The sequence below is a fragment of the Silene latifolia genome, chromosome 10 (genome assembly GCF_048544455.1).
Source record: "Silene latifolia isolate original U9 population chromosome 10, ASM4854445v1, whole genome shotgun sequence".
In the NCBI taxonomy this organism is placed as follows: domain Eukaryota; kingdom Viridiplantae; phylum Streptophyta; class Magnoliopsida; order Caryophyllales; family Caryophyllaceae; genus Silene; species Silene latifolia.
Genome location: NC_133535.1, coordinates 135,063,521 through 135,076,600, shown reverse-complemented (window position 1 = coordinate 135,076,600; position 13,080 = coordinate 135,063,521). Strand labels below are relative to the sequence as shown.

The window sequence follows — 13,080 nt, the reverse complement described above, 5'->3', positions numbered from 1 at the left end:
TTTAAATCCAGAATTAGTACAATAAGTCTTATAGAAACCTAGCCCATCCTCCAGTTTATCAAAAACCATACCCAAATCAGGCTTCAATTCTGGCGCGCATACAGGTATTCTTTCCTTTGAGGGTGTCTCGATAATTGGTGTGCCTGCATCTATACACGATAGAATAGTATATCGTATAAGCAGAGAGTTCAACTAGCTGATACGCGACAAATATATTTCCAGATACGCTAATTAAGTCAGAAGCACTTAATCAATTAGAGATCAAGAAAATACAAAAAAAAAAATAAAAAACGCATAAATTAACACAGAAAATTGTGTCTGTTCAATGCCATATCGTATCTTTATAACTGACTACTTTAACGTAGACGTCTAGATACACCAATAATAATCAATGTTGTGCTGCTGAATAACGTAACCGCATCAATTATACTAATGGATACGTTAATCATATACGTAGATACCATGGTAACTAACTTCGGTGTTGCAATAATGAGAGAACTAACAGATAGCTAGCAGATACATTAATCAGGTTTGCAAAATTTCTAAATCTAATCATCAATAAACCTTAACCCAAAACTGATATGAATCATTTTTTTCGACAAAATAATCAAGCATGATGCTAAAAAAAACTAATCACTTGATACATCAATTTTCATCAGTCATCAGTTAACTCAACAATTAGGCTATCAGATACATCAATTCGCAACGATCCGATCACGATCAAAACAAACTGTAGACTGTAATGTAACAACAAATTAAACTTGATACATACCTAAATTGGAGGATGTTTGTGCGACATCATTGCTTGCGATTGGAACCACTACTACAGATACAGGCTATAACAACGGTCAAAAACCGTTGTTATATAAAAAAGCGGACGTTGTTAAAGCGTCCGTTGTAAAAGGTTATAACAACGGTTGGTTTTCTTAAGGAAACCGTTGTTAAAATTATTAACAACGGTTTTAAGTATAAAAACCCATTGTGGAAAGTGTGACTCAATTTTGGGGGGAAAGTTATAACAACGGGTTTTAATATACAAACCCGTTGTTATAACTAAAGACAACGGGTTGTTTGTAAATAACCGTTGTTGTTTGTTCTTAAAAAATAAAAACAAATTAAATTAAATATTACTAGATGCATGCATAATTACGGCCCGTTAGAATTCCGATGCATGCATTATTACTGACATCACTGTACATATGAACGGATAATATGGAATGAGAAGGGTTAGTAATAAGATTTGAAAGCAAACATTATTGAGAGATATGATGATGATTATGGCACAACTTCCTAACATATATATTAATTAAAAAGCAACTCAACCCACACATTGCTTAGTATAAATACATTGCATTATCTCAACTAACATTTCCATTATCTCAATATATTCATCTCCAAACCCTAACTGCTAAAACAAACTCTACTTAATCTTTCAAAACAAACTCCAAAAACTCCAACAAAATGAATGATTTCATCCTTAAGACTCTTACCATGATCGAGAACAACAACAACTTCATCCGCCGTTTCCTCCATATTGAGGAAAGTTTCAGGAGCTACCTTGCGGATGCTCGATCCGCACTGAAGCACGCCAAAGAAGATGGCTTGACGGAGCAAAGATGCGATTTGCGGCTATATGACGATATAGCAAGCTGGCTGAACGGAACCTCCAAATAGCCAAGGAGGAGAGGACGGATACGATAGAGCAGAATAAGATCCTCTATGAAAATATAAGAATTGCATTTTTATATATGTAATTTTTTTTTTAATTTATGTATTTATAAATATATATATATATATATATTAATTATGTTTATCTTGCTTCTTCATCTTGCTTCTTCATTGTTTTACTAACTAATTATGCGAACAATACTTAAACAAATAACATAATGGTCGATAAAAACACATACATGCAAAAGAAATAAATAGAAAAAGAAAATAATGACGATGAAACTAACAGTGACGGCGAGATTTACCTGATAAATACAGAACGTAATAGACGATGAAATCAACAGTGACGGCGAGAAGATAAAGCGACGATGCGAAAGTGAGAAAGAGAGAAAGAGAGAAAGAGAGTGTGTGTTTTGTGTTTGTTTGTCTCATTTGTGTTTGTGTTTGTGTTTGTGTATTAAGGGTTGTGTTTTGTGGTCGCAGCAGACTTTCATTTGTGTGGTTTACTGATATGGAAGGTATTGACAACGGTTATTAAACAACAACCGTTGTGAAATATGTTTTAACAACGGTTGTAAAAAAACACCCGTTGTTAAATAAGTTTTAACAACGGGTTTCAAAAATAACCGTTGTGATTACTTTTCACTAACTTTGCGCCAATTTTGCGCCAAATTATTAACAACGGTTGTGCATGTGTGACCCGTTGTTAAAACTAATAACAACGGTTTTTATAACCATACCCGTTGTAATTGATTTTAGTAAAATTCGCGCCATACATTCTACAACGTCTATTGTGATTTTCGTGAATAATCGTTGTTAAAGGGGCGTTGTAGTTGCTTGGATTTGTAGTAGTGAACAATCGCATCCGTAGGTTCAATCAAGGTATTAGATTCTTCAATGTCCATCAACTCCCTACGAATCAGATCAAAAAAATGTAAACAACAATCAGAAACTACAAACAGTACTAATTGTAGAGTAAATACGACTATTATGCGGTTAAATATGTAAAATCGATTGAAACTTACATCAATTCGTTGATCAAATGTATTGATCAAGAAGAATTTCGTTAATTTGGCGGCGTTATTAGCTAAAATTGGCGGTTTTCCTGTATTTTCGCGGGGTTTTTGTGAGTTTTTGAGAGAGAGAAGGTAAAGGTAGTGAGAGAATGGAAAATCGTGATTATGAGTTGGTCTTTTTTTTAAGCTTTTATATGCGCGTTTTATTTGGAACGGATCCCGTAATGTTTTGTTGCAATTTCCTTAATATAGGTCGTTCTCACCGTTCTCACCGAGTAATCGTTCTCACCGGATCCCACCTATATATATATATATATATATATATATATATATATATATATATATATATATATATATATATATATATATATATATATATATATATATATATACTTATTTTAATTTTTTTCTGTACGTTTGGAAATAACAATGATATTTTATAAAGTAAATTATTATTTTCTCTCATTTTCTATTAACCGTTGTAACGTTTAATTGGTAAAAACAATTTAAATGAGAACTACTTTTGTACCCGCGAAAATCGCGGACTTGTTCTATTTGTCCCATTTATTTTCTTTTGTTGACGTCCATCTTTAACTAAAATATAAAATATTTTTTTTATTGCGAATAAGCTATAAACCAAACATTTGTAAATGTTTTCTTCTTTTACATTATTTTTCATGATCATAGTAATATAGATAGATGTTTTAATTTGAATTTTATTTCCATATATTTTAATACATGTTAATATTATTCATGAATATTTTATAGTCAACAATTTAATGTAACTAATTTTATAATTATAAATGTTTGTTTAATTTTTTTACAAATTTGTTATTTTTATGTATTTATGATGTACGTCATAAATAATTAAGCTAAAAACGGCTGCGTCGTTAAGTCGATAAACAAAGCACTCCAAAATCGCGGTTACATATCTGATAGGTTTTTTTTAAGAAAGTAAAATAGATACTATTAATTTAACTTTTCCTCAAAATTTATACTTTTTATCAAAAACTAGGTTTGTGACCCGTAAAATTCACGGGTTTATCTGTTTTAGTTTTGATATTTTTATCGTATTGTTAATATCTGTTCGAGCAATTAGTTGTTGATCCATTTAAAAGTATACAGTCTTGAAATACATAGAAATTAGTTAGTTATTACCTTATTTCTTTGACAACTTTGGTTTATTTTTTTAAATCGAATCCTGCAGGTGACAATGTGGTAGCTACTAATTTTGAGAAACTTGACGACGGAACAATGACAAAGACGACTCATTATATATACGTGTATTTTACTCCGCAATATAATAAAGTGATTTTTTTAAATATTAAAAGTTGAAATCATCCGTATATAATAAATTCCGTATGGAAAAATCTTCAATGACGCCTTATAAGTTTGTAAACTCAATACCTCAGAATAGTCATCTGCAAATTATTTCCAGACCTCTCCATCAACCCTCCCATTGAAATATATTTGAAGTCTTTTCACCACGTTCATGCTTCAAATATTATTTACATCCGAAAAACATTTATTATATCGATAGAAAAATATTAGATACGATTCAACGGTATGATCGGTATGGTCTATATCTACTCCATGTATTACGAATTAAATTTTCATTTCAATTGGTCAATAATCTAAAAAACTATATTCCCTAAATTCGAATTTCAAAAGGTTCATAAAATTTTTTAAGTTCCTTATTACTATTTCAAGAATAGAATTTGATCCATCTCTTGTTATACTTATATCCACGATCCTATATAAAAATAAAAATAGTATTAAAGACTATAAAATAATCTATTTCAGTTTTGAAAAAAAACACACATAAACTTAAAAATATACGGATTAGAATTTAGAAATCATACTATTTAATATTTATCTGAAAGTTCACTTTCGCTTCCTTTTAGTACATGCCTTGATAATAGTTCATATGAAATGAAAAAGAAAAATATATATTAGAGCTGATTATACTCATGAATACAAAAATAAAAATTCAAATAGGCTGATAGGGAAAGCATAATAGTAAAATTACACAACAATATACGCTTAATAACAAATTTAAAAAAATATTATAAGATCTCCATTTTGAGATCAACGATCATCTTAGAATGGTTAAAAAAGCATAAACCACTTTAAAAAGCAAAGTAAATTTTATAGAAAAATAATCAAAAAGTGGGAGTTGGAGAAAACTTAAATTGGAAGAGGAAATGACATAATTAAAATGATTAATTATTGTCATGATGGTTCAAAAAGTAAATTGTGAAATTTCAAAGATTTTTCATTCAATTATTTGTACTTATTTATTTACCATTAATTATGAGAGTAGGTTTTTTTTAGGAAATTATGAGAGTAAGTTTTATGTATTATTCCTGTTTTGGCAAAAAAACACATAAACTTAAAAACATACGAAGTAGAATTTAGAAATCATACTATTTAATATTTACCCTAGGGTTCACTTTCACTTCCTTTTATTACATGCCTTGATAATAGTTCATATAAAATGAAAAATAAAAATATATGTTAGAGATGATTATACTTCTAAATAAAAAAATACAAATTCAAATAGGTTGATCAGGAAAGTATAATAGTAAAATTACACCACAATATACGTTTATAACAAATTAAAAGAAATATTATAAGACTTCTATTTTGATATCAACAATCATCCATTACTTATCAGTTTCTACCTTACCCTTTTTTGCCTTTAATTTTACCCCAGTTTCGTGCCTTTTATATTTCTTCTCTTTTCAGATTACCCACGTGATGATTTGCCTTATCTGCATTCACATATGTTTCATGGTGCTTTAAAGTTATATAAAAAATACATTGACCAAAAGATAAAACATCAACCGAATCAAAATATTGTCACATGTAAGTCACTTAAATTAAACCAACTGGAAAACATGAATTCAAATATAAAGCAAACGATTAATAAAACCAACAACATAACAAATTAAAATATACTTTATTGGACACAACAACAAAAACAACAAAAACAACAACAAAACAACAACAACAACAACAACAACAACAATACTCGACAACAATACTCGACAATAATACTCAATATACTCAATATAATCAAATAAATATATTAAACCATAAAATACAATCTACAACTTAGAAATTCATGACAAATGGGCATATTTTAAATAAATAAAGTGAATAGAAACTATTATGGGTATTGTAGGTTTTATAATCATTATACAACCATAAATTCCCATATTTTAATTTAATTTTTAATTTATTTTATGGTATTATTAAATTAGATAATTGATTGTCGAGGACCTCAAGAGATGAATTAAATAGGACAAAATGTTAATAAAAATTATGGGCGTTGAGTAATATAAGGAGTTTTAATAAAATTATTAACATATTATTTTACAAAAATTAATTAAATAGAAAAAACTTTTAATTAATTTGGTGTGTGTTAAGTATTATGAAGAGTTTTAATCAATTTATTACCATGTTTAATTAACAAAAATTAAATAGGAAAATGTTAATAATGGTGGATGTTCAGTAATATGAAAGAGGTTTAATTAATTTATTAACAGGTTTTATTACAAAAATTTTAAAAACAATGAATTAAATAAGAAAATGTTAATAATTGTGAGTGTTTAGTAATATGAAGAGCTTTAATTAATTTCTTAACATGTTTTATTATAAAAAATTCAATTAAAATTTAAATTTAAATTATAAATTATGAAATTTATTAACATATTTTATTACAAACATTTCAACTAAAATGTCATTATTAATTATAAATTATGAAATTTGATGTAAGTTTGTAAGGGTTATATAAATTTTGGAAGACAATATATTTAATATACAAAATTAATTTAAGAATATTAAAATGTTTTATTACAAAAATTTTAATTAAAATGTCAATATTAATTATAAATTATGAAATTTGATGTAAATTTGTAAGGGTTATATAAATTTTGGAAGACAATATATTTAATATAAAAAATTAATTTAAGAATAATGATAATATCCTTTCATATTATAGATATAAGTGAATTAAATTAATTTATAGATAAATGATTTAAATTAATACCATGTAATAATAAATTGATAATCTATGTCACATTAATTCGGACATGTCACATTAAAAATATGCAACATCACATTTAAATATGCCACATCACATTAAATTTTAATCTAGGTGGCTTTTTGGATCCTTCGTGGCTTTGTCTAGGTGGTGTTTATTTGTCATTTTAGGGTAGCCTTTTAATTATATTTTATAGATTCGAAGTTTATGTTTATGAGGAAGTAATTGTGTATCGCTTTTCCATATTATTACAATTTGGTACGTATTTTGAATCGGGTTAGTAATTGTTTTATCAGGAAGTTCTAAGACGACGAAAGACAAGGAAATCGAAGAAAGCTTACACGAGAGCCTTAATGTTAGTGAGCTCTTCAAGGAAGCGTTTAAGTCAAAATCGTACGCCTAAAGGGATCAGCTGATCACCGCCGTCACACGACAGTAATGTCAAACTCTAGTCAGCCAATCATTACCGATTAACGATGACCAGCTGATAAATAAAAAGATAAATCCCTGATATTCCTTTTACGAGATTTAGTATGTAAACGCACTCATTGTGGAGGACACTACAACAAATTCGCCGTCTTCTTCGTTTGCATCGTCATTGGTCAGTCAGCCTTGCGTCTGGCTAATTCAGTAGGTTTTGTTGGTCTTGTAAGATACTTTATTTTATTTATTACATCGGTTTACTATTGTCGAAAAAAAAAAAGAAAAATGAGACTCGGTCTAGTATTTCATTTTGTCATTGAATTCTCATTCTTATTTTAACCGAATCTGATTTTGAGTCATTAAAATGTTACAAAAAAACGAATTTTATCAGCCACAAAACTCCGGGCTCTAAGGAATGAAATCGAGCAAGTACAAAATTAGGGGCCGAAATCGTCTTTATTATATCTAAAGCTAACATGATCCCGCATTTTTTAACACCCCAAAGCGGGATTACCATATTATTATTATGATCAAAACCATTAAGAGGTACATAATCAAGAAGTCGACCTTCCCAAACGCTTCTACCTACTTCTAACCCGGCAAAGTGAGCTAAGTCATGCGCACTACGAGAATAACGATGTCTAACATAATACTATCTAGACTAAGGCTCCGTTTGACACGACACTTTAGGTAACTTATTTGACCAAAGTATCTTATTTGACCAAAATTTCAGCTACCTGATTTTTTTGCAAGTGTTTGACATGTAACTTATTTGGTCAAATAAGGTACCTGAAATGAAATGATATCTCAGGTACCATTTGAGAAATCAGGTACCTGAAATGACATATTTTCCATTTTGTACCCCTTTATTCTATAATATTAAATAATTTTTATATCCTTTTACGTGATTTTATCAAAATCAGCTACCTTTTCAGCTAGTTTGCCAAACAAGTTTTTATATAATCGAACACCCATTTGTGCGTGGCTCCCAAATTGCCCAGCAGCCCAACATAAACTTCCATCTCTCTCTACAAAATTTTCCTCCTCTCTACAGAAAACTCCCAAAAAATTAAAAACTGACACCACCATCTTCCCCTTCCTCTCACTGATCCCTGAGTACATCTGCTCTGGTCGCCAGCGATGGGGTCGTCTTGTGGTCCATCTCCGGTGACCCCTTTTTTTTTTCTCAAATCCCACTCTAACCATTCTTACCCAGTTTTATGTTTTAATCGATCTTAATCTAGAATTTCCTGATTTTTATTCTTGATTCGATGATCGATTATCCTGTTTTATGTTTAATTGTGGTGTGAGCATGTCTTCCTTTCAATCCTCAATGTTCCCATCCTCGTGAATCTCCATCCAGCGTGCAGGTACCTTGAGACGATCGTCTTTCTGGATCACCTTTTCCGTGCATGCAATTAGGGTGGTGATCCCCTCCCATTTCCTCCATCATCCTAGGCTTCGTGGTTGGACTGTTGAAGTCCGTTGTTGCTGTTTTGGGTATGCTCGGCTGGCAGGGAGGTGATCCCCCCATTTCCCCCACCTCCCATGGTTTTGCGGTCGGTCCGTGCTACTGTCAGTTATTGTTTTTATGGGTCTGATTGTCTGATTTGGCGTTCCCCTATCCCTCGCCCCTTCCCCGCCTTTCGGATCGTTGTCTCTTTGTTCTGTCGGGTTCAGGAGTTGGCCTGTATCCCATTTTGGTGCTTGTATGTGTGTTGTTTGGTTGTTTTCGGTGTCGCGGATCGTCTGGAGATGTCCTTTCGGCGGCTCTTGTTTATGTCTTTCTTGTTGTCTGGTCCTTCGTTTGATCAAGGGTTTTCGGACGGTTTTTTGCTGATTGGTCTTTAATTGTCACTTTAGTGGGTATGTGTTTTTTTGGGAGCTGAAATTTTTTGAGCAGGTGTAGATGGTTGGATTGTAGGTGGTGGTCTCTTTCCTTTGCTTTATGATGTTTAAATTCCTTTTGCTAGCTAGTTTGTTTTTCCTAATAATCTCCTATTATAGGAGTATATGTTGTTTTTGTCGAATAAATAATTTTGTTAGGATAGCGAAGTAGTGCTCTTGGACTTGCGTTGGTTATGGCCGACTTTGGTTCCAAGTAGGTTTGGATGAGAGGATGTCTTGTTCCTCATTCGTCAATGTCGGTAGCTGGGTAAATTTGACATTGGGCTTGGGTGTGGAGTTTCTCTCTCCCTGGCTTGTCAACTTACTCTTTGTGTTTGGTTTTTGGTCCGTTGACTATAGTGATCGTTCTACGTGGTGTAAGAGAGTCATCTCCACCGGAAGTATGCCTTCGTGGTTTACCTTCCACTTTAAATTTCTACGCTCTTGTGGCGTAAGTGCACCTCGTTCTTGTCTCACGACATCTCAACTGATTCAATCTCCTGAGAGAAATGTTTGTTGGGCTGCTGATTTAGGTGAAGATGCTCGTGGCCAGACCATTGTTCTCTATCATCAAGTTCCGGATAGCCTATGAAAATCGCTCCCTAGTTGTTGTTTTTTATTAAGGAATTATTACTCTATGTTGATTCTAATTCGGTTTTACATTGTAGTATTTGAGTATGGCTATGAGAACCATATTAGTGTAATGTAAGACTTTTGTACTCTGTCAAAAAAAAAAAAAAAAACTTCCATCTCTCCTCATCCTCCAACTCCCTCCACACATCTTCCACCCACTCCCTCACCGTCACCCTCCCATACCCATCTTCCTTCTTTATCCCCATCACAACCTAATTCTCAATATGTTTTGAGTAGGCTCAACTCAATTACTCCCATAATTAGAACTTTTTATCCTAAATCCAATATGAACTTTAAAACATATAAAACATATTCACCAAATTTGAGTACTTATTTTAAAATTATTAGTTTTTTTATAATGCTTTTTTGAGACTTTCATTTATTTTGGAAACATATATCAAATAAAAGAGACATTTTGAACCACAATCAATAATGTCAAATAAAAGAGACATTCCCCTATTTACGTGGTACCTCTTTTATACTTTATCTATGCAGTTTTTGTTATTTTTTTGACAATAATTTATCGTCCCATTATTAACATAAATAACGTTACCCAATCATAAACATATTTTTTTCACAGAATTTAATTGTTGATTGAATATTCAATTTTTAGTAGTTTAACTATTTACCAAGTTAAGGGATACCAAAGATGTTTTTCAAAAACTAAAAATACCACGTAGAATTTGCAAAAATACAGAAATAGCACGTAAAAACACCAAAAAATTAAGAAACACACTAATAATATGATGACATATAAATAAGGGTAAGTCCTCTAAGAGACATTTACAATTTAAATTAAAAACAGTACAAAAAGTAATACTCCGTAGATGTAATAATAAAAATATTTACTGTATAACTTATGGTAAAATATACTCCGTATACGATTGTTAAGAAAATACTCTCCGTCTCGGTCATTTGTTATCGTTTTGTTTTGGCAAAAAAACTAAGGAAAGAGAATAGGGTGAATTAATAAATGATAAATGGATCAGATTGGATATAAATGACCAAATTGTTTATTAAATACATTTCTAAAATAGAAAGGATAATAATTAACTGAAATACCTAAAATGAGATAGGACAATAAATAATTGGAACAAGAGAGAGTACGTATCAAGCGAGAGAGCATCATTAATAAACTCCGTATATAACTAAGAATAAAAATTCGAATACATTACCACACACATGAAGAAGGTCATTCACAAAATAATTAAAAAACGCGCTAATAAAAAAGACAGATAATTCCTCAAACAAAATCCGCCAAAACAGTTGTCTAAAAAAACAAAATCCGCCAAAAAAAACACTCCAAATTTCGAATTGAGTCGGTTGACCAAATCTATAAGTATCAAATATAGCCGTAGAACTTACAATATTCAATTTTGAAAAAAAAAAGCCCGTTTGTCCAAATCTAAGTACCAAATTTCTTGATCACAAATTTCCGTCTGAAGAAAACTTGAAATTCATGCCGAGGTTGTTCAAATCGAAAGAAGGTTAGTATTAATTTCGTTTATACTTGTACTAATTTCGCTGATTTTAATTTGATTAGGGTTTTGTTAATCGAGTATTTTTCTTTACGGCTTGATTTGCTAGCCGTTGTTTGTTACTTCAATTAATTAAGTTAGATTACTAATAATGTTGATGCTAATAAAATTGAATTCGAAGTTTATGTTTATTTTCCAATTTATCGCTTTTCCATATTGTTACAATTTGGTACGGATTTTGAATCGGGTTAGTAATTGTTTTATCAGGAAGTTCTAAAACGACGAAAGACAAGGAAATCGAAGAAAGCTTACACGAGAGCCTTAATGTTAGTGAGCTCTACAAGGAAGCGTTTAAGTCAAAATCGTACGCCGATATATTATCCAAATTTCAATCGCAATTGCACAAAAAGCCTTCCTCTCGTTTCACAAAATCGAGGGCGACCAAGTCGACATCATTATCAGGCTCTTTCTCATCCTTATCATCGACCTCCTTTTCGGTCTCGTCTAAAATCAATCTCCACACCTGCCTTCTAGAGCCGAAACAAAAATTAGTGCTTGATTCGATAAAATCGTCCAAGCTCAAAGGTTTATTGGAAGAGTTTTTCAATATAACACAAGAGGCCTACAATGTATGTGAATTGCTTCTCGTAGGAATCCAAAAAACCCGCTACAACAACAATTTTATCAAACAACGGGTCCAAATGTTATTATCGTCTGATGAAAGAAGAAATAACGAGATGCTAATTCGTGAATTGGCTTCTTTTGATAAGCTAAGCAACCCTCTGTCAAGCTTAGCCGATTTCCGAAAAAATCATGAGGGTCATTTTAAGTTGCTCAATAAATTGAGGTCGAGAATGGGAAAAATCAAGCGAAAACAGAAAATCATCAAGTTTTGTAAGAAACTTGCAGGTTATGGACTACTTGTTGCTTATTCCGCCATGGTTACTGCTTTGATTCCTTTGTTATTACATAGTGGGATAGGGTTAGTAGCTATACCTGTATTATTCCTACTGCCAATCGCTTTCAGAAACTTCGACTGGAATAGGCTAAGACCAAGTGTCCGAGAACAGTTAGTAACTCAATTGGATGTCACAGCAAGGGGAAGTTATATTCTGATGAATGATTTCGATACAATAGGCAGACTCGCGGTAAGGGTTCATGATGAGGTTGAGCATAGAAAGGCTAATGCGGAGTTGTGTGTAAGAAACGGTAATAATCAACAAGTGGTGAAGCAAACCTTGAAGGAACTTTTTAAGTACGAAAATGAGTTTGGTCGGGAACTTGATGAGCTTGAAGAACAAGTTTATTTGTGCTTTGTGACTATCAATCGAATAAGAAAACTGGTTTATACTGAAATCTCATCAGCCTGAGATTGTGTGGAATAAAGCAATGTTAACTACTTCGTTTAAGACCTCGATCACCGGAATTTGGGATCTGCAACTGTGGGGATATCATCGGGCATATATTAGTTTTATTTCTCTGGCTGTGTACCTTTTCTGCAGATTAGTATTACTTTGTAAATTGATGTTTGTAAATTCTATTGTTAATTGAGGGATGTTTGGTACAGTATCTCAATTATTTTTGTATGAGATAGTCTCACGAGCATCTTAAATGAATTTTTACGGGAAAGGAACAATCTCATTTACAGTTTTACACGATAAACCTTAAAACTCAGCATAAAGACACTTTTGTGCTAGCCTAGTTCGTTCTTAATTGGGAATAAAACATCAGGATTGCTCCTTAAGAGACATGAAAGAACAAATATGATCAAGGAATTGTTAAATATGACCGAGACTAAGCAGTACAACAGAGAAGCATTCTGATTTAGTTCGGCTCTTCATGGTTTTCGGTATTTGTCTCTTCTGCTACTGCAGCTGCCATCAATTTGTCGAATCTGTCTGTCTTGTCCAACAATATCTCTATCTGA

At 31.7% G+C, this 13,080-nt stretch overlaps 1 protein-coding gene across 1 annotated transcript; it reads left to right on the top strand.

Annotated features, from left to right (window-relative positions):
- Positions 1-11,022: 11,022 nt before the first annotated feature.
- On the top strand, positions 11,023-12,637 carry LOC141609207 (UPF0496 protein At1g20180-like). Its single transcript, XM_074428361.1, has 2 exons — positions 11,023-11,162; positions 11,421-12,637. Exons 1-2 carry the CDS (start codon positions 11,135-11,137, stop codon positions 12,521-12,523), a joined length of 1,131 nt encoding a protein of 376 aa, XP_074284462.1. The 5' UTR covers positions 11,023-11,134; the 3' UTR covers positions 12,524-12,637.
- The last annotated feature ends 443 nt before the right edge of the window (positions 12,638-13,080 follow it).